The following is a 22,085-nucleotide window of genomic DNA, read 5'->3' as shown; positions in this document are numbered from 1 at the left end:
TGATTGAGGTAAATCAGAGTTTAGTTAACTGACTTCATTAACTGGATACCTCTAGGGAATTTTGTTTTCCTGGCAATTATCATTCTGGCTTTAGCAAGAGTGCAACAGAAAAGCAAAGTGAATTAACAACAGAAACGAGACCAATGGATATAGAAGCACTGTAAATTGACAGAAACTGTGTGTGTGCCCTCTACATAATTCTAATTTTCATCTAAAGACTATCACCTTGGAATTAGCTGTTTTATAGTATTTTTCCCTCTAATTGTTCTTTCACTAATTGTTTGAGAGTTTCGAGTTTTATACATTTGATTCCCACCAGTATACTTTAATGTCCTCATCTACACAGGTGTAGAATCTTTTACCAATAATTTCGGTATCCAATAGTTGGTGGGGAGGGACAAAGCTTTTTATATAACTCACAGCCTGATTTGAAATGCTGTGACAATACTTCTTTTTACTGTTTTATCCCCTTTGTTGTGAATATTTTACTACAAAGCATTACTGTTTACTTATTGGTAGGACTGTCCCTGTGTCTTGGTATTAATACTACATATATTCCACACTACCTTTTGTTTGATTTGATTTGGGAGATACACTATGCTTCATATTATTAGTTTTGCAGTCAAAATTTGCAAAGGAATAATTTTCTAAAAATAATATCCTTTTAGAGTTATTTTTATAAATAAAAAGTCATATAACTTTATATTTCCTTTTAGATATTTAAATATCAGATGATTTAGGCTTTAGAATATGAAAGGTACCATTATCACATTAAACACTGGCAGCTTACCTCTTCTTTGCTTAAGTTATGTTCATCAAGAGGCTGAAGAACAACCATCCTCCAGCTGTTGAAAATACAAAAGAATTTCAAACAGCTTTTATCCAAATGCCACATTTTATTTCCTAAACATAGCTAAATACATTAGGGCTTTATTTCCTCAAGATTCCATAATTCACATGGTTGTGTTTTCATAGTTTGGCATTGTAAATAGAAAGAAAAGCTTTTATAATACTATGCCTTCTAGTGAATAATCTCTTGTATATGGTTGCAGTTTCTAATTATGTGCTATCTTTGAATTAACTTACTGGTAAGCTGATAAACTGGCTTGGGCAAACTAGAGGAGAAATCTGACCTGATTCAGTGTTTTCCGGTTTTCTTTGGTATGGAAATTTGTATCATGCCTCCTTTTGAATTAGTAGCTTAACAGCTGGCTCACAGAATTCTTCACTGTGAGCTGAAAACATTGTTGCTATGGAACACTATTAACCACAACAATACTTATTGTAGAAAATGCCAATCCTGTAATGCCTACTAGTAGAGTGCCAGACTAGTTTCCTCAGATGAACTGTGAAGTAGTAAGTGAATTTACAGAATTAAAATGGAGATGGATGGAAATTAATATAACTGTTACCTAGCCATGTGTTCATCTCCAACTTTTTCTATTTCCTATGTCATTTTCATATCTAAGAGAGATTGCTTTCATTGTTGCTATAAAACATGGCTGTCTTCATTGCCAGTGGATGCAGATCTGTGCCTGGATTTGAGGGGTGGCTTAGTCTCATTCTTTTCTAGCTCAGCCTTCATAATCAACTATTCCAAACCTCTGTGTCTGGCTAGGCCTTGCACACTTGAGTCTATGTAAATAATCATGTTTACTGTTAGGGATTAAATTCCTAGATATTCCCTTTCATTTTCTATTTGATTTTTTACTGCTGAATTAGAGATAATTCAGAAGCTCACTTTGTTTACAAGCACTACTGTCTTACCAGTGTGAGTACACATGCAAATATCATTGCTTTCTCCTTTGGATTCTCTGCAACCAAATCTACCTCTATCATAAAAGCAAGAGCTGTGTGTTGTAGTGTTTACTTACACTGCTGAAATACCATGCTAATAAACATATATGATAGATACTTAAATATAAATAAGTAAAAATGTATTTTGAATGCTAAAGCCATTCAGTTTAATGTAAGATTTCCTTTTACCGTTTCCCTTGTATGCAAATAGGGAAGGGGGAACATTTTCCTTTTAGTTAAAACTTGACTCTGAATTTAAGTTTATTAAAGAAAGAAGAAAGAAAACTGATGTAAGTATACATACCGTGGAGTAAGTATTTCTTTATACTGGAGTTTCTCTAACTTAGCTGGTGCTACTAATGACATGGGAATCACAATGTTATCTATATCGTAAGAGCTTTCACTTCTTAACCTCCGTCGAGTAGTATTCTGTAACACAGAATTATTGTACTAACTTACAGTAATGTTTCAGTTATCTGTGGTGATATTCCTTCATTAGTTATATAAAAATAATACATAGTTTATCTGTGACATAATTTTGGTAAATGTCAATGATTTGATTATAAAATGCTAAGAAAACCAATTAAATTTAAAAAGTGCTTATCTTCAAAACAGATGTAAAGCATATTTTGAGTATAAGAAACACATAATTATTTGAAAGGCTATGAAATTTGAGAAGTCTCTGAGTGAAGATGGCTGCTACAGATCTTCATGTGTGTGCTTCTGGCCCAGGCTTCAGACTGCCCAGCTTTCATTCCCTTGACCTCTCTACTCCTGGGCACCAATAATTAAATACATAAATACATAAATAAATTGATTAAAGAACAATACAAATCCCATATATTCATTGGCAAAACTGTCTGGCTTTGGAAGAAACAGTAGAGATGGTCATAAGATTTTAACATAATCAAAGAATGAGCTGCTTGCCTACAAGTAAAAATGGTTTGTTTAACCAAATTTACTATTTCCTAATAAAATAGTTTATAAAACAGATTAGTGAATAGGTCTGGCATAGACAACGTTTTTTATCAGCTTGTTTTACTTCTTAAAAATCCATAAAACTAGTTTAGAATTTACAAGATTTAAAAACAACCTACTTGTGAGGATGAATTCTGGGTTCTTGATGTAACATTGGTATTAGAGGCTGCAGTGAAATCGCAATGGGATCCTGGTTCTGTACGTTGGAAAGTAAATTCTTCAAATCTAGTTCTTTCTCCTGCTATGGAAAGAACCCTTCAGAATGTCACATGTTAAAAATGACCACATGTACTAGAATTATTTTCCAAAATAAGTGAGAGATGGTTGTTTTGTTTGTATTTGCTAGTTTTTAAAGACAAAATCAGAAAACAAAAGAAAATTATAAAACAAGAGTCTTGCTTATATTCTTCCTACCAAGTATTTGTAGGGCCTCAGTGTTCTCTGCCTAGGTCATTTTGTATTGTTCCTTGAGTATCCTTCCCCATTGTCTTTTCCCTGGTCTTGTTTTTAAAATGTCCCACTCAGGCTGCGTTGTCAAGACTGATCTTAGGTTTCTTGCCCTTTTTTCTTATCTTTGCCTCCTTACCTTCCATGAGATTTCCTCAAGTTAACTGTCTTGAGTTTTTATTTTTACTGAATTTCATTTATTTTTATTTAATTTTTATAAATTCTAAAGGTTCTTGTTTTCTGATATTCATTTGATATAATATCCTATAGCTGTTTCATGAATGAAATTCATTTACTCACAATATTCATTTATTCATTTGCTATATGCTTTCATTAGTATTACATGTTTCATCAAGTTCTGATTTTTATTCTTTGTAAGTATATTTGTGTTTCTGCTCACTCATTTAATGTATATTTGAATTTAGTATGAATTATTTAAAAATATTTTCTTCATAATGTAAAATGTAGTAAGACCAATTATATTTACATTTCTACAGTTGTAAAAAAATTCTTTATTAACTGTTAGTTGCTTCAAGTCAAAATTCGCATATTGAAATTCGTAATTGTTCTCTAGGTTTCTTTTATCCCTGAAGAATTCATTTATCAGGGCAGTGTCTTACTAGGGAGATGCCTAACTTATCAAATATTCGCAATTATCTACTTATTTATATGTAATATATCATTTTATTGATTTTTAACATTTTATATCCATTAAATTTGAATCTATCACTCATTACTATTTAGATAATTAATCAGTATTTCATAGTCTATATTAAGAGATTACAATTTTCCCAATATTTTGGCATGTATATATGAAAGTTCCTTAAAAGGTGATCTTTGCTTGTCTGTTCTTAAGAGACACTTAAACAAAATCTCTAGATGCATTTGAGAGCTTGTTCATTTTCTGCCACTGTGTTTGATCAGATTATAATGATTATAGATCATGTTATTTAATGTGAAATTTCTAAAGACCCTAGAGATAAATGTAGATCCATTATATAAAATTATAATAATCAGTACATTTTGAATGTGGTTAGTTTCTAAATTATTGAGTATGTCCTTGTTACTGAAATATAACATCTGGGAAAGATTTGACTCATGAATATGATGTGTGTTAGGATACACAATCACCAGATGTGCAGAGATTACTTTCTCTTCAAAATATATACCTTGCTGGCTTTCTTCTTTATCATCAACACCAACTAAATAAGTGTCATCTCCTAAGTCCCCACAACAACTCAGGCTGGATACAATCAGAACAACTGTTTTCAAATACTACCTTTTGTTCCTTTTGTTGATCTGATATATACAATTGGGAGACTCTGGAGAATTGAAAAGGGGTATTGAAGTTCCTCAGCTGACTCAAAATCTAAGACATTTAGTATTACTCACAAGTCTCTATCAGGTGACCTTATACTGACCTACTCTGAGTCCATGGAGACTAAATCCTGTGCAGAGAAGAGCTGACAGAAGGCAAGTCACTGGAACACAGAAAGGAGTAACTGCCATAAAGTGCACCGATACCAGCTATCAAACTCTTCATTTGATTGATGAGTATACTCATTTTTTAGGTAGTTTTAAGTAGTTTTTGGTAGGTAAGGTGTTTTAGGTAGTTAGTGACAGTTTTGGATTATAAATTTCCACAAGACAAGGGTTCTTTGAAAAATGTAACTTTTATTTTCAATATTTAACACTAATGATCACATCTTCATTTTAACCTACCTAACGCTGTGTCACTCAAGTGTCTCTTTTTTCTTCCCTGCGGTAGTTGTGCGGATGACTGTGACCTTATCTGAGGCTTACACATAGGGGAATATCCATTTCTCCACTGAGTCAGAGAAGTCCCTTGTACTAAAACAAACAAAAAGAAGTGTGAAGTTTTGTCCTTTAACAGAGACAGTGAACAACTAAGTTGTTTCTACCTATAATGTTTAAAATTTTAAGGTATAGTTCAAAATTACATGAAATGAAATAAAAATTCAATTACTAAGATGAATGGTTCCTAAACTAAAAATAAATGAAAAAATAGGATTTCTCAAAAAATATTCTCAGGAAATGCCCAATTTCCATTTGTGTTCTACTTATTTACAAGTGGATAAAAAGAAGGGCTATGTACTCAATGTCTTCAAAATCAGTGAGCACGACTTGAGATGACAGTTGAAACCCTGGGGTTGTTATCTTAAATCTAAAAACAGTCCACACCAACTAAGTACCAACATGTCATGACACATGGACTCTGAAAGCAAGAACCTCATTTCGTCCAACTATGACAGTGATGCCACTGTTACTGAAATTTTAAAACATGAATCTAAAATAATTTTAAGTCATTATCTCTGCCTCAGTTTCTTCAACATATTTATAATAGCAGCACTCTTAGGGTTATGAAGATTCAATAAATTAACTCCTGAAATAGGTATCTGCCATGGAAAATGTGCCATAAATGTTAGCTTTAACATCATGAATGCTGTGTATCTGAACCTTATAGTTCAAGTATTGGTTTAGTCAGTATCTTAGCTAAGTGGATAAAGGCTTGGAAATATGGAAGAGAATAAAAAAAATATGTAGACTCAAGTATCAAAACACACCAAGGACAAAATAAAAGGCATAGCCTAACAGTTATCACAAATCCAGTTCAAGGTAGCAGTTACAAAATAGCTCTAAAAATGACAAGCCAGAGCCGGGCGGTGGTGGTGCACGCCTTTAATCCCAGCACTCGGGAGGCAGAGGCAGGCGGATCTCTGTGAGTTCGAGACCAGCCTGGTCTACANGGAGGTGGGTGGTCCTTGGACTTCCCACAGGGCAGGGAACCCTGATTGCTCTTTGGGCTGACGAGGGAGGGGGAGGGAAAGGGGAGGCGGCGGTGGAGAAGAGACAGAAATCTTTAATTAATAAAGAAATAAATAATTCTTCCCCTTCTTACAACTACACCCTTTTAGCTACCACTTCTTATAAAGAAGATTTCTATTTCTGTGAGGTTAGGGAGATGGCTTAGCAATTAAGAGTACTTTCTGCTCTTCCAGAAAACCGGCTTTGCTTTGCAGCATCCATGTCAGATGACTCAGGCATTTATAACTCCAGGTCTTAAGTATCTGGCACTCTTTATTTTCACAGGTACCTGCACTCCTGTATACCCACTTATACCTAGTTAAATAAAATTAGGTCTAAAAATCTTTTTTTCAGAGATTTGTAATTCCATCCTCTTTACTCTGGGATGGCCAAGTGATTTGCTTTGTCCTACAGAGTGGAGTGGAAATGGTATTTGTGGTTGGTATCGTCCTTGTCATCTTGGGCATTGTTCTTAGGTGACATGAGAGGAAGCCATTTTTACTCATTGGATACGAGACGTCACAAGGTAAGTGGAACTGAAGAAGCCAGCTGTCAACTCCCTGCCAGAGGAATGAGTGAGGCTAGCTTCCCACAGTATGGCACATCCGCAGCACTGTAGGCTCAAGGTGGAGCTCGGTGTCAGAGTGCTTGGCTGAGGCAAGCCTTGGGCTCTCCCTCCAGTGCTGACAAAAGGTGTAACTAAGGTTACAGTCCAGTGTGTTTTCTAAGTCACATACATGAAATGACCAAAAAGTGCTACTTTCCTCTAAGAAATCACTTTCAATTCTTAGTAAAATTTGAAACCATCCAGAGTGACCCACAATTACATACAGCGTATTTTCTCACAGAATAAATGTTATACATGTAGTAAGTTGAATTCTCCAACTCAAATTCCTTGGAATGTAGAACTGTTGCAATGAAGCATTCCTTTACCAAGAAGGATCTGAAGAAGATACTCTTTACAGGGTAAAGCAGATGAGGAAGAGCTGGGTTCTCAGTAGTGGACTATTGCTTAAATGATACTTAAGTCACCTCTTTTTCTTCATTTAATCAGACAACTCATACCTGGAATTAGCCTGTTTCCTTGAGCTCTATCATTCGGTATTTGTTACCTACAGATTATTCTCTCTACCCTCAAGAGATTATCTGAGACAGTTGGGCTGAAATTTAATTTATCTGTATGTGTGCCTTATTTCTCCAAAAGGAATTTAATTTATGTAAAATCATATCACTTTGAACTTTTCCTGTTTTTTTTAATCAAGGAAAGTTACGAAAGGATGGACATACCTATATTTATTTTAGATGTTATTGTTTTTCCTGTTCTTTAACTTAAGCATTATGTTTATTAAAATATAAAGTGCTCTTTAAACATATAAACAAAGTTTATAAACCTATTCATTTCACACTTTAAAAAGGAAATGAAAACATTAAAATAATTAACTTAAAAACACTGTGTACTAATTTGCCATAAAGACTTATTAAAGAATTCTACTGAATAGATACTGAAAAGAGGAATAGTTCTGCCAATTTTATCTATTCTATAATATTCAACTTAATTTTAAACTTTACTTCAATATGTTAGGTCTACTAGAACAATTTTTGTTTTTATGACTTGGCTTGAAGATTACATGCTTAAACTGATGAATAATGAAAAAGATTTAGTCTTCATATCAGATGGCTCTTTACTATTTAGGCAAGAATAGCTCCTGAAAGTACAAGTATAATTCTTCAGAACAACACTATCAGTGGTAAACTAGTTAAAAGGTCACCTTCTAATGAAATATGTTGTTTACATATTTGTTGCATATAAACAAGGGAAGAAAAAATAAGTTAGAGAACTAGAATAGCATAGTCAAGTGGGAGTTTTAAGTGTGTGTGTGTGCATGTGTGACTGTAATCAAGGGAGATCATCTATTTGAGAGTGGGGTAGGGCTTTTGGAGGGAAGAAAAGGAAAGGAAAAATAGAACTCGAAAAATCATCGAAAGAATAATCTAATTTAAAAAAGGGGGTACAGACCTAAACAGAACTCTCAACAGAGGAATATAAAATGGCTGACAAACACTTAAGGAAATGCTCAACATCCTTAGTCATCAGAGAAATGCAAATAAAACAACTCTGAGATTCTTACACCTGCAAGAATGGCCACTATCAAAAACACTGATGACAACTTATGCGGTAGAGGATGTGGGGTAAAGGAACACTCCTCTAGTGCTGGTGGGAGTGCAAACTGGTACAGCCTGTTTTGGATAATCAGTATGGCAATTTCTCAGAAAAAAAGAGGAAACAACCTACCTTAAGAACACTTGTGGGCAAATACCCAAAAGCAATCATACCACAAGGACATGTGCTCAGCTATGTTCATAGCAGCATTATTTGTCATAGCCAGGACCTGGATACAACCTAAAGGCCCTTTGACCAAAGAATGGGTAAGGAAAATGATATGTTTACATAATGGAGTACAACAGCAAAAAAAAAAAAAAAAAAAAAAAAAAAAAAAGCCAGATTTTTTATACTTAGGCTTATACATAGATGCACACATTTATCATCAAAAACAAGAGTTTAAATCAGGATTTATGAAGCATCTCTGTAAAACATCCTATGGAATTTAGCTGAAGAAATCCAAAGCAGAAGTACAAAGGAAAATGGTTACCACAAAAATGTAATAAATACATGTTTTTCTTGACCTGAAAGAGAATAAAAATGACAACGGAGATATGTGGAGCATCTGGTAGACAGTGGAAACCAGTATTCTTTCAGCTTGACTGCTTAGAGAGGTTATCACTCGGGCAACAGAATCCAGCTTTCCACAGAGAAATGGGCTTTAAGGCAAGGACCTCAAGCCCCACTTTGAAATGTTCTCTGTTGTCCCAAATCCAATCTGAAAATAATTTTGAGTCCAAATCTCTGCTTTTTTAAAAAAAAAAATGATTACTGTAAATAGTGGTAGAACAATGCTAGCATGAAATAAGTTTCAAATGTGAGTCCAGAAACCTAAAAATCTCAGACCGAAACCATAAATGAACCAACAATCAAGAAGTGAAAGAACTATCTTAAAGAGTTTCTGAAGTGTTCTGAGTATAAATAGGTCTGTAAAACAATAAAGAGAAACAAGCCTAGAAGCCTCTGCAGAGCAATCTCAGAAATGTAAAATATACTTGTTCAGATTTAATAATGATAACGTGTTGAGTCATGTAACAAAATAGCAACAGCTAGAAGAAATCAAACTTTGGACTAGAAGAGCTTCCACATTTGAATGAATAGAATGACGAAAAGAAAATAGAATGATAAGCAAACAGAGTAAATGGAAAAGAGCATTTGAAGAAATAACCCTGAGTTTTTCCTGAATTGTTTATATTAACTCTTAAGATTTCAAAGAATTCACTTAAATATAGAACAGCAAATTTTTTAAAAATCTGCTGTGTCACAACAGTACACAGAGATATATATATCCTAAAAGTTGCAAAGAAAAGAATTTAAAAGACCATTGTGAAGGAATGAAGATTAGTGAAACTGGATGAAAGAAAATATGACTAGGGAAAACAACAGAATTCTAAAGACATCTAAAACATCCTTCCATCCAACAAACGGAGAGAAAGATGTTAACAGGAGATGGCAAGAGTAATCTTCACACACCCGCACAGAATAACTAAAGGGTTGGAAATTTACATCAATTTCAATTGTCCACCTTTACTGTCAGTCTGGTACTAAGCAAGTACCATCTCCATCACCCTTTAATTATCTTCATTGCCTTATAGGTCAGAGTGAGGGGAAAGAGGAAAGAAGAGCCTGTATAAAGGTGCAAAATAATAACACAGTGAAAATCAGCAAGCAGGATCCAGTCTCTGTTGTTGGAGTTTAAGGGTCTTCCATTAATTCCTCAAAATACCTTAAAATACTGGTAACAATCTGTAGTCTTTCATTGGCTATGATGATTGAAGGGAACTAAAAATGACTTTCAGAGTAAATAGATTATTGTGTTAGACTTAATGTAGACAGAAATTAAAAAAAAAAAAGAACCTATAAGATCATACTGGATGAAGTAGCCTGAGCCCTGAGTTTTGGAAGTTTATAGGTTATACTTTTCTTACTTCTTGCAGGTCTTCACGCCAAAAAGAATTAAATATAACAACTTTGACATACTCAAATTCACACAACAATTGAAACAATACAAAGAATTGCCATATGCCCTTTATTCAAATATTCAGATACTCTTCTGTATAAATTCATCTTTCTGACATGGTCAAAAATACAATATTTCTCAAAAGCAAGATCTTTTATATACCCACATAGTTGTGAACAATCAGGAGAAGCATTACTAGCTAGTTTATAGACTTATTCACTAGTTGTCCCTGTTATCTTTATGGACTCTTATCATGTGATGCATTCTTTAGATCCTCTCTTAAAGTCCTGTCTCCAAGAGCTCTGCTCCCTTATTCTTACCCTATACTACTTTAGTAAAGACTGGCCTTTCAGTTCCTTTGTCTGGCATTTCCTCTTGATTAGACTAATCATGTATTTATACAACTTTACTGTTTGACTTTAACCCTACTTCTCTGTAGTCAACATGAGTTTGTAAGTATAAAGCCTGATAGGACAGGATAAAGTGCTGTAGCTTACCTCCCACATTCATTCTGCAGAAATACCAGGCTATTTGTAGTACTTGGAAGCACACTATCTTATGTCTCCACAATACGTGTTTATTTCCATTATTTAAAGTCTTACATAATACAAGTCAACATTGCATATATTAACATATTACACAACTGTGACAGTATCTAAATTGGCTGCGATACAGTTGAAATTGAGTGTTTTGGGCCCCATACTGAACTTCTTGAATCTGAATCTGCCTTCTAACAATATTCTTCAAGTAATGTGCTTGCATGTTGTGTTTGAAGAACACTCATTTGGAACTTTCATCTTTATGTAGATTCCAAAATGGCACTTAGCATCTTTACCTTTCTGGAATTACTCGCTATTTCTCATCCCCTTTTTGCCTTGTCTTAGGAAGAGTTAGTCTAGATTGTTATCATGTTCTTTGCAGCACCCATAATGGTTATTGTTAACTTTCTCCTTTGCTTCAAATGTGTGTGTATAAAATCAATAACAAATGAAATTAAATTTATATTTTCTTTTTATTATCTATTTACAAAATATCTAAAAAATGTATTTAATTCCCTGTGCTTTACCTTTAATTTTTCAGCACTTAAAAGTCTGCTTTGCACCAAGTACTTTCTCAATGTGGAACCTACTTTTATATAAGGCATAAAAGAATCCTAATGCTTATTTAAGTTGAGAATGATAGGGAATAAAATAGGGGAAAAGAAACTGGTATACAAAAGAATATTGCATTGGTTTGCCTAGTAGCTTGGCAATATAAAACTCAAGTATATTCTACTTCATACCTTTACAATTTTTTATTTTATGTGACAGCACGTGACATATCACTATATTATTGATAATTCAATATCAATTCATTTCCTAACATTTATACTGCTACCTTTTACATCAGAAAACAGTAGACCATTAGAAGAAACGTTATCCCCTTCCATAATAAATCATATGTTCACTTTTGCATATTCCCTTTCCCTGAAACATGTACATTTGATAACCCATACATACCTCAAATATGAAGTCACAATTTAAGTTAGAATATAAATGTGTAATTATTTTTATCTCCTAATTTACTACTCATCATCAGATGTTGCCTAACATTTCTCTGACTATTATTTGGGTATTCTATAGCTGCTAGACTCAGCTGCTCTCACCACCATCATAAGAAACCACTATAACAGTTTTTAGAATACTGCATTTCTGGGTTTTTAAAAAGAATTTATTCTCAGGATAAATATCATTGAGTAGAATTATGTCATATAAAAGGACCTGATCATAGCCTACATTACTGCTTCTGTCTTCTTAAACAGAGATTATTACTTCTTGCCCTAGATGTTTTGTAACTTTTACTATGAAACATTTTAAGACAAAGAGACTGTAATAATGACTTGGCATGAATGTGCAGCCATCTTTAGCATAATCAACTAGTGACTAATCTTGTTTCATCACACTCTTGCTAACCTTTAAAATGCTGCAATTTTTTAAAATAAACCTAGACTTTTTATATGTATCATGTCAGCATGAATCTCTAAAAAACTGATAAAGTATAGGTATAGTTAAGTGATCACAGTGCTTTATTAAAAATGACAAAATATTTAATATACAACAATGTTCATGTTTGATTTTCTACAAAGTGTGTTTGATAATAAGCTTAGTCTTTTTTTTTTTTTTTAAGCCTGGTGGTGGTGACGCAGGTCTTTAATCCCAGCACTTGGGAGGCAGAGACAGACAGATCTCTGAGTTCCAGGCAAGCCTGGTCTACAGAGCAAGCTTCTAAACAACCCTTACTTCACAGAAACCCAGTCTCAGGTTGGGAGTGGGCTCCAAGTGTTTGTTTATAACTAATTTCTTCATCAGAATTCCAACCAACTCCTTATGTTGAAATTGATTTATATAACAACTTTTTTACATAACTAATCGTAAAACACCCTCCCATTACATTGCAGTATTGTTTCCATCGCCAGATGAAACTTTAAGATATTTTTAAAAATTGCATATTCTAGTGTATAATTAGCCAATAACATAACTGTCATATTTGTTACTAATCTTACAGTATTACAAAATGCTGAGTCATTTCTGAATAAGATTTTTATAACTAATATTAGACTATATTTCTGAATAAGATTTTTATAACTAATATTAGACTATTTCTGAATAAGATTTTTATAACTAATATTAGACTATATTTCTGAATAAGATTTTTATAACTAAATTAGACTATATTTTTGAAAATAATTGGACCGTTACACAGTTTTCACTTCAGTAAATATTCTCAGTAGTTACAAAAGTAGAAATTTAGTCCTAAAGTTTTCTATGTGAGTCTCAGTGCCTCCTAAATAACCTGTATAAACCCTTGGTGTCATGTGAAATCAGACTACTGTTTTTATTGTAGCAATAGAAATTATTTCAAATGTTTCTTCTTATTAATAAGCAAAATATTTAAACATTCACAAAATGTCTAATACACAAGTCATCAGTAAATGTTATATTCTCATTTTCATTATAACTATCACCAGGAAGATCTAAATTTTCTAGTTTTCTTAATACACTGTTAGCGTATTCTTCTTTAATATATCTGAAATATATACAAAAATCCATCTGAAATTTGTTTTAATGTGCTACATGAGAAGATATCATAATCAGTCATTATTTAATTCTACTGGGCACAAATAAAAAGTGATTACTCAAACACAGCCTTTGACCCAGACTGCTCTCTAGCTCTTCTTCATTGTGATTTGCTTATTCAAGAATAATGATACCTGTCTTTTGTTTTGTACCTTCCAATAGTGTTGGTATAAGACTACATCAAGCATTTGTTGTTCTTGTCATTGGTTTAAAGATTTATGTGTGAGTGTTTTGTCTGCATAAATGCATGTGTATCATCTGCATACTGGTACCTGTGGGAATCAGAAGAGGGCATAAGATTCCTCTGAAGTGGAGTTACAATGGTTCTGAGCAACAATGTGGGTGCTGAGAACTAAAACCAGGCCCTCTGTAAGAACATGAGCTTCTAACTGCTGAGCCATTTCTCCAGCTTCTTGTCATTGATAACTATTGACTAAAGCCTCCTTTCAACACTATAGTAATACACAGGAAGTCCTTGATCCTTTTGTTTTGAGTTGGCTTTTGTTCAGTACCATCATACTTTATAACTATAAAGCATTTTAATATATGAACATCTCCTTTTGATCTTTTTAAAATTGAATTTGCTATCTTTCAATATTTTCTCTGAGATAAACTTAAGAATAATTTTGTCCAAAGAGAATATTTTAGCTAGGCATGGTGGCATATGCCAAGAATCCCAGGATTTAAGAAGCTGAGATATGAGGACCCTGAGTTGAGAACAGCAGAGCTGTCTCATTGTGTCCCACTTTGGCTGGGATACCTACTGTATCCCAGGCTTCCCTAATTCTGGCAACCCTGCCATCAGCTTCCTCAGTGCTAGGATTATAGAAAGAGAATTCTTAATAACTGTAACTCTAAAGATACTTTCCTGTCAAGTGTAGTGGTGCACGCCTTTTGTTGCAGTACTTGAGAGTTCAAGACCAGCCTGGTCTAACGAGTTTGCTCAAGACAGCCAGGACAAACAAGAACCCTTATCTCAGAAAACAAACAACAACATCCTTTCCTGATTCTAATTAAAATTCTCTGTATACAACAAAATACAAAAACAGACATCTTAAGTTACAAAGTGTCTTCTGTTAGAGCAGTTTATTCTCCATACAGGAACATCTTTCATGCTGTCCCTTAAAAGTCTAAATTATTAAAAGTTTCTTAAGGTAAACCCTTGTTTACTCTAGAGACAGTGCCATGTCTTGAATAAAGACTTTGTTATTTTATATATTCTAACTAAGTACTACTGTAATTTATAAAAGTTGGTGGGTTTTTTAAAGTCAGTTTTCTCCCTCTGCCTCCCAGAGCTCTTAACTCAGGATCTTTGAACACTGAGCAACACACAGTTCCCCCTCAGCACTAAAATAGCTGGTCTTTATGTTAATAAAAACCAATTAACATATATTTATTTTACTATGGAGTTTTGCAGGTAGATATTTTTACCTGAGAATAATTTGTTTGCCTTCTTTTGATACTAAATTTACAGCGTTGTAGACAATCAGAAGTGCTTTTTCCCCCATTCCATATTATAATTTCCTTGAGGTTCTATTATATACACTTTATTTTTTACTTAAAATTATAGGAGTCAGCTACAATATATTGTGATTTATGTTGTGAAATAAGTCTTTAAACTTTTTTATCCAGAAAAACTACCAATACTATATATTATAATAGTTCCTAGCTCTTGATCATTTCACGATTGTACTCTTTGTAAATATAAACAAAATTGATGCTTTCTATGGTTTTGGGGTTTTCTCTATATGTGGTTTAGCTACATTTTTCCTTTTATGTTTTCCCCTCAAGTACTCTTGATGAGCTATGGGATATTTCAAGGTTACCAAGTATACTATAACTCCAGCTTACATGCAATAATTATCTGAACTAATAAAACAAATTGGTATCCTTAATTTACCATATAATACTACTACTTTCTACTTATCAGTACGTCATAACTTTCATTCAATAGGTACCATACATTGCATCCTAGGATTGTTTCTATGTCCATCCATTCATTCTTCCATCCATCCATTTATTCTTCCTCTCCCCTTTTTCTCCCTCTACCTCCCTCCTATTCTCTTTCATCTTCTACCCTCTCCCTCCCCATCTCATGTCCTAGGACTAAAGGCCTTGCCTCAAACAATAAGCAATCCACAAGCTTGTGTGTGTGTGTCTGTGTGTGACTTATGGGAAAATGTGTTAAAAATTAAGAAATTGCATTTATTATTTTGTTACATTTTATTTGCTTAGAATGTAAAAAGGAAATGTGGGCAACATAAAAAAACATACAACTGCAGAGGATTTGTAAACGTGACGTACCAGATGGTGGCGCTATGATACAGTCACCTACAAATGGATTTTCAGCAAGCTCTCCTTTTACATTGGTCTTCTTCAATAAGTTCTCAAAATGAAAATGAAGGGGAATGTCTGGAAAAACAAAGGAAAACATTATTTTCAAGGAACACTACTCACATCCTAATACTAATTTTATTTCCTTTTAATAAATAGTACATAGGCTTAGGAAAAGAAAAGTTTATACAGTAAGAGCATTGAGAAGTACAGGTTATCAAAATAGTTTTCCAACAAGGTTGGTAACAGTGTTTAGAAAGTTAGTAATTTGGTATACTTATAAACAAGAAGCTAGCAGATGAGTAGCTGTAACATCCCTTTAGTATGTAAATTGAAGAATCATTATAAATGATGAGTAGACACAAATGAACCCAAAAGATCTTTATGAATGCATTTAAAATAATGAAAATGGTCTTTATGAAAACATTTAAAATAATGATATGTTTACATGGTTGTTAAACAGGGAAACACCGCTACATGCATAATATATGAGAACATCAAATTTCACATTCTTTGACATGAACAAACATAAGTGAAACTAGTTGTATAAAGACTAAAATTCACTGAAAAGCTGTCTTCCTTCAGATAAAGTAAATTAAAAATATTGACATATTTTATACTTAAAATTAAGCCATGTTAACACAAGATTACATAACTTTATTGTGTTCAAGGGTGGCAGGTTTGTTCAAGTGCTACATGTAAGTACATGGAAATCAGAGATACCTCATGGAAGTTTACCTGACCTTCTGCAGTGTGGGTCCTATGGATTGAACACTGTTGTCAGCTTTCTAAGTTCCTATTACCTGGTTATTGAGCCAACCTACTAGGCCAAATTTGATATTTACTAAGGATTTTTTTCATTCATAAATGTATAACCAGAGCCAATGAGCTAGCTTAGCAGATATAGGCATTTCCATCAAGCATAACAGAACTGACACCAGAGAACTGATCTCTGATCTATATGCACACATTATAACATGCATACAACTATATAACACACACACTCATTTTAAAGAATGTAAGAAAAAGTCATTTTAAAAGCATGGATAACAGACACCTAAATGCGTCCTGAGAAACATTTTTAGCATTTTTTGACCTATTGAATGTTTTGCCAAAATTAATCATGAACATATATATGTTCATATATATTATATGATATATATATATAATACATATATTAGGATAGACTAAAAGAGGTAGTCTGTGGATCAGGCTAGCCTCAAATAGAAATTTGCCTGCATCTGCTTCCTTAGTTCTGAGATTAAAGTTTTTTTATCTCCTTGGCTGTCTCAAAGATATACTTTAATGGCAAGTCCATGTGTAAATAGAAATGGAATTTGCTACAAAAACATGAAAAAATGAAACGGAAACAGAAATTAAATACTATGCTTTAAAACTCTTTTTAAACTTTTCAAGAGTTGTTTTCCAGTTGCTTATTTCTCCAAAGAGCTGTTCCTGCTCTAACAAACCATCTGTTCTGCCACTGTGAGGGAAACAGGACATATGCAGAGCTGGACTTTGTTCTTCCTGTGTACCTCCCTCAAGTACCTTGTGGACTTTTAGAAAATATTTTATTTGCTTATATCTTACATTTAGATATGGTATTAAAACGAATACAAGTACCATGAGGGATTTATTTCTACTTTGAGCACCTATTTACTGAGATGTTTGTTGACAAAGCTTTAGCTTGTAAGTAAAGAAACTAATCTTACTAGACTAGGAAGTCTTGGAGTCTGGAGCATAAGTATATATTGATATGATCTCAGAGTTATGATTTAGAGTGAGGCTGTCTCAAAAGTTACATCAGGAGAGAAGCACATTAGTTCATTATGAAAGGTAGTAGGAATGTGGGTCTGTTGATAATGACCTCAGCGCCTTGCTCTGTTGTTCATTAGCTGAATGACTGGGTGAATAGCCTCTCCTAGTGTAATGTGTTCATGTGTAAGATGAAAAGGACAGCAGAATGTACTCTTATGGGATTATGAGAATTAAACAAAAATATCCAAAGTTCCAGGGCTACATACTTAGGTAAGTCTCAACACTTCCCCTCTTCAAAAATAAAACTCAAAACATTTTTAAGAGATTCTGTTTTAAATATAAGAGACTTTAAAAGATTATATTTCATTATGAAAAGTACTCAAGTTTTCACTAGGTGGCTCACCCGATGGCAGTGACAGCACAGGATGAAAAGAGGGATCCAGTTTCGTCACATGTTCTCTTAACAGCTCAGACTTGGAACTTTGCTCCCAGTAGTCCGAACGTAAAGGTGATTCCATGTAAGGCATCTGTGTTGCATTTAAAAATGCTTCTTTTGAAGGCAAAGTCTACAAAGAAAAACGCATAGGTTTTACTTGCGTTAAGACCTGGTCCCACACTTATGTATGTATGTATGTATCTGTGTGACACTAGAGTAAGTCCTGGTTCGGCAAGTCACTGCGATATAGAATGAGAAAATTAATGGCCATGTATCTAGAGAGGTGTGACCAGCCCCTTCAGGGTTTTTCAAAATACAATAGAGCAATATCTGACACCGTCTTTTAGCCTCCTTGAGCACCTGTGTACACATTTTTGTCAGATTTTTTTTAGTTAACCTTTTTACTGTTTCCATTATAAAAAATTTAAATTTTTTTCAAAGATTTTTATTGTATGTGAGTGTTGGTGCTGATGAAGGCTAGAAAAGGGTGAGGGATATTCCAAACGTGACTTTTGTGGGACATTGTACCGTCATGACTGTACAGGGAATTGAACTCAGGTCCTCTTCAAGAACAAATGCTCTTAACTGCTGAGCAATCTCACCAGCCCTATTGAAGTTATTTTGAAATGAAATTAACTGTTATCTATTAAGCATACCCCAACAACTATGCCCAGCTTTCTTATTGCGCCAATGTATGTTTTTATTGTCTCAACTACTATACCCAACTTTATTACTGCGCCAATGTATTTATATATTGTCTCCAGTAGGAGATATATTGTCCATATGTAATACTAGTTTGAATGTTTTTAGTTAATTCTAAACTCATTCTTACTTGGAAATCTAGCCATACTGATAATATTTAACAGGAATGACATTAATTTATAAAAATTTCAAATGATGTGTGTGGGGCTGGAGAGATAGCTCAATAGGTAAAGAAAGTCCTTGCCAAGTGAGGATGAGAACCTGATTGACTATTCCCAGCATCCATGGAAAACTCCAGATGTGACAACATGCATTTGTAATTCCAGTGCTTAGAAGTGGAGACAGAAGCATCCTGGAAGATCAGTGGCTAATCAATCAAACCAATTGATGAGCTCCAATTTCAGGAGCCCTGCCTCAAAAGATAAAGTGGGGCTCTCAACCTACTGTAGTCTGAAAACTTACAGCCTAATTCCAGAACTGTGCCCTACAAACCCTCCCTTTGTATGAGGGCCACCTATTAAGTCAAAGAATGCTCTCTTACAAGCAAATGGAGATAATCACAGAAAACCATAACTGTATCCAGGTCAAGAGAGCGTAGGGAGCTACTTTATTGGTTTTCCAACACAGAGTACTCAGCCTTAAAACCTCATGCACACAACAAAAATGAACTCAGCAGGTTATATATTTGTGTGTGAGCATACAGCTGTGTGGGGTTTTTTTTTTGAATAAATACAACCAAAAGAAAAAGAGGTATTAGCTTAAGAGTGGCGTGCACCGGAGAAGTTCCATGGAGAGTAAAGGGAGGGAAAGAAGTGATATAAAACTATTAAAAAGGCGGTGAAGAAGACAATGAGTATCAGCCTTTCCTCTCCACGCATAAATGTACAGATTTACACACACACACACCTCCACATAGAAAAGTAAAATTTTAAAAATGATCTTGATTGTAGGAGCTTTTGGTGTATTGTTTACCAGGATATATTCCCAGTTTGCCAAAATAACTTTTTTTTTCCTGAGCCTATCGAAATCACTACATTTTTCCCTGATAAGTTGCACTGTCATATTTATAAAGGTCACGTCAACCTTGGATTGTTTTGAAGAGTCTGAGTAGGAGTTGTCAGATTTACTTTTTCAAAGGCTCAGCAATTGATTTACTGACTTCATATATGTTTGTTTTATATTTCCCTGATGCCTGTCTTACTTTCTTTAGGATTAATCAAGTGCTTTGCTACAATTCTCATTAACATGTTCTTTTAGTTTTCTGTTTCTATTGTGTGTGATATACACGGGTGTATATGTTTATGTTTGTGTGCATTTGTGTGGGGGTAGATGTATTCACCATGTGTACATGTAAAGAGCCCAGAGGTTGGTTTCAAATTTTCTTCCCCTATTGTTCTCCACTTTACTGTTTGTTTTTGAGACTGTATACGATTTAACCTGATACTGGCCAGCGTGTACCACCACCCCTGGCTCTTTGTATGGGTGCTACAGATCTAAACTTGGGTCTTCATGTTTGTATACAGCAAGCACCTAACTGACTGAGCCCCTCATGCTTTTTCGTGGTTTTCTATAGAGTATAATCATAATTTTGTTTTGCTCCTAAATTCAGAGTATTGTTCCTTCACAACTGCTGCTGTCATCTAGCACTTAAAGTATTCATTTTTAATTGCAGTGCCTGTCTTGTCCATTGTAGGCCATATGTTGTTTTGGTAACTTTGCTTTCTCTTTAGAAGCTTTAAGATCTGTGTGTGTGTGTGTGTATTCATAAATTTCATGAGAATCTGTTTAGGTGTGGGCTATTCACTTAGTTGACAACTGAATAATTAATGGACTTGTTCAAACTAAGTATATATTTTTTACTCAGGTAACAGAAATATATGCTTGTGTTCTAGAAAATTCCCTTGGCCTTATATTCCAATCCTTACAAAGGAAGATTAAGTCCAATAATTTTATTTCTAATTTCTAAAAACTCAGTTCTGCTTTATGAGTATTATAATAGTCTGTTCTGGAAGTTATCATATCTCTACCAAGGTCAGCTTTAGTCTCTTCATCTTTTTCTTTCCTTTCTCCAAAATCCTACCTTCTCATTTCTCATTTTCAGTCTATTGTTTTCCAAGAGACAGACTTGGTTAACATTTACATTTTGTCTCTTTCCCAACTGAATATGAGCTCCATGCAGGTGGGAACCCTTCTATCTTCTTCACTGTGGTATCTCCAGTGTCTAAGAATTGAGTGGCACACAACAAGTAATGTTTCTTACTAGAAGAGAGAAGTAAGGGAAGTACAATACTGCTCCTCAAATACAGCACTATAAAGTCTAAATATTCCACTGATAGACATAAAAGCCTCTCTTCCCAATAGAACTCCTTCCTGAATGATGTTTTATATGCACTTACGGAAGTGAACTGTACCAGCTTGAAAGTACTGGAAGTTTGCACTTTGTAAGGCTCATTCATAGTAAGCAGACCTGTGCTCTTCTATTATGAAAGGGAAGATAGAATAATGTTAGCCCTGCAAATTTCTCCAAAACAAGAAATATTGGGCAAAAAATAGTAAAAATAAATAAAGGAGTTGGAGAAGAAAATGTAGCATTATATTGGGCAAATGTGATAGAGAAAGAACTATTTCATACACAAAGAGTATAGGGAAACAACTACGCAAGGTTACAAATAGAACACTTGTGTTCTGAAGAAGTTATAACACTTGCATTCACAGCACAGTGCAGTTGTAAATCAGATGCATGAAGAGAATCAGGTCTGCTTCATGTTCTACCATGTCCTAATTCTTGGTATTACTGTACTATTTATTAGCACATGTGTGAATTGGGAGTAACTTTTTCTATTTCTTCCCTTCTAAAACTTCCTCTATCATGTCAAATCAGTTAAGACTAGTCATTCATTGTACAAAATGTCTTTGTTTCAAGTGTTTTTCCTTCCAACTCAGTCTTTATTACATTACATTGAGTAGATTCTAGTAATTACCTGTTTCTCTAGTCTCTCCTTATTGCAAACTGACCTTTTCAAAGGCACCATTATAATCATGCAAAAATAGTACTTCTGACATTTTACTTCCCCAAAACAAAGCTCTTCATGGATTCCCCAACTAATTATTCTAATTCGTTGAATCCTTATCCTTCTCATTCACACTTGATGAAGGCTTACATGGCAGACATACATACATATCCTCTTAATGTTATTTAGTCTCAGCATGACTATAAAGTAAGTAGCCATACTATTTTTCCTGTTTAATTATGTGTTCCAAAGCAGACCTTTGGAAAATTCCTTAATGAAAGTGGGCACAAATTCTTCCCCTTCCATATAAAGTTGATTATTGTCTTCTCCAGATCTGTGAAGAATTTTGATGGGGATTGCATTGAATCTATAGATTGCTTTTGGTAGAATTGCCATTTTTACTATGTTGATCCTCCCAATCCAAGAGCAGGGGAGATCCTTCCATTTTCTGGTGTCCTCTTCTATTTCTTTCTTCAAAGACTTAAAGTTCTTGTCAAATAGATCTTTCACTTCCTTGGTCAGGGTTACCCCAAGATATTTTATGCTCTTTGTGGCTATC

At 34.1% G+C, this 22,085-nt stretch overlaps 1 protein-coding gene across 9 annotated transcripts in view; it reads right to left on the bottom strand.

Moving 5' to 3' along the window:
* Positions 1 to 22,085, bottom strand: part of Kansl1l (KAT8 regulatory NSL complex subunit 1 like) — a 91,082-nt gene that overhangs the window by 4,221 nt on the left and 64,776 nt on the right. For 6 of the 9 annotated variants that reach the window (XM_050154328.1, XM_050154330.1, XM_050154329.1 and 3 more), the window contains 6 exons: positions 17,781 to 17,943; positions 15,590 to 15,697; positions 4,945 to 5,073; positions 2,895 to 3,016; positions 2,102 to 2,226; positions 791 to 845 (listed from right to left, as the gene is read on the bottom strand). In XM_050154328.1, coding sequence (XP_050010285.1) covers positions 791 to 845; positions 2,102 to 2,226; positions 2,895 to 3,016; positions 4,945 to 5,073; positions 15,590 to 15,697; positions 17,781 to 17,943 — 702 coding nt within the window. The remainder of the gene's footprint in view (positions 1 to 790; positions 846 to 2,101; positions 2,227 to 2,894; positions 3,017 to 4,944; positions 5,074 to 15,589; positions 15,698 to 17,780; positions 17,944 to 22,085) is intronic. The other 3 variants (XM_050154327.1, XM_050154331.1, XM_050154332.1) reach the window with 3 other exon arrangements.

Source organism: Alexandromys fortis, unplaced genomic scaffold (assembly GCF_014885135.2).
Source record: "Alexandromys fortis isolate MF-2015 unplaced genomic scaffold, M_Fortis_MF-2015_v1.1 scaffold_40, whole genome shotgun sequence".
In the NCBI taxonomy this organism is placed as follows: domain Eukaryota; kingdom Metazoa; phylum Chordata; class Mammalia; order Rodentia; family Cricetidae; genus Alexandromys; species Alexandromys fortis.
The sequence above is the reverse complement of the archived record's forward strand: the minus strand, read 5'-3'. Positions and strand labels throughout refer to the sequence as shown.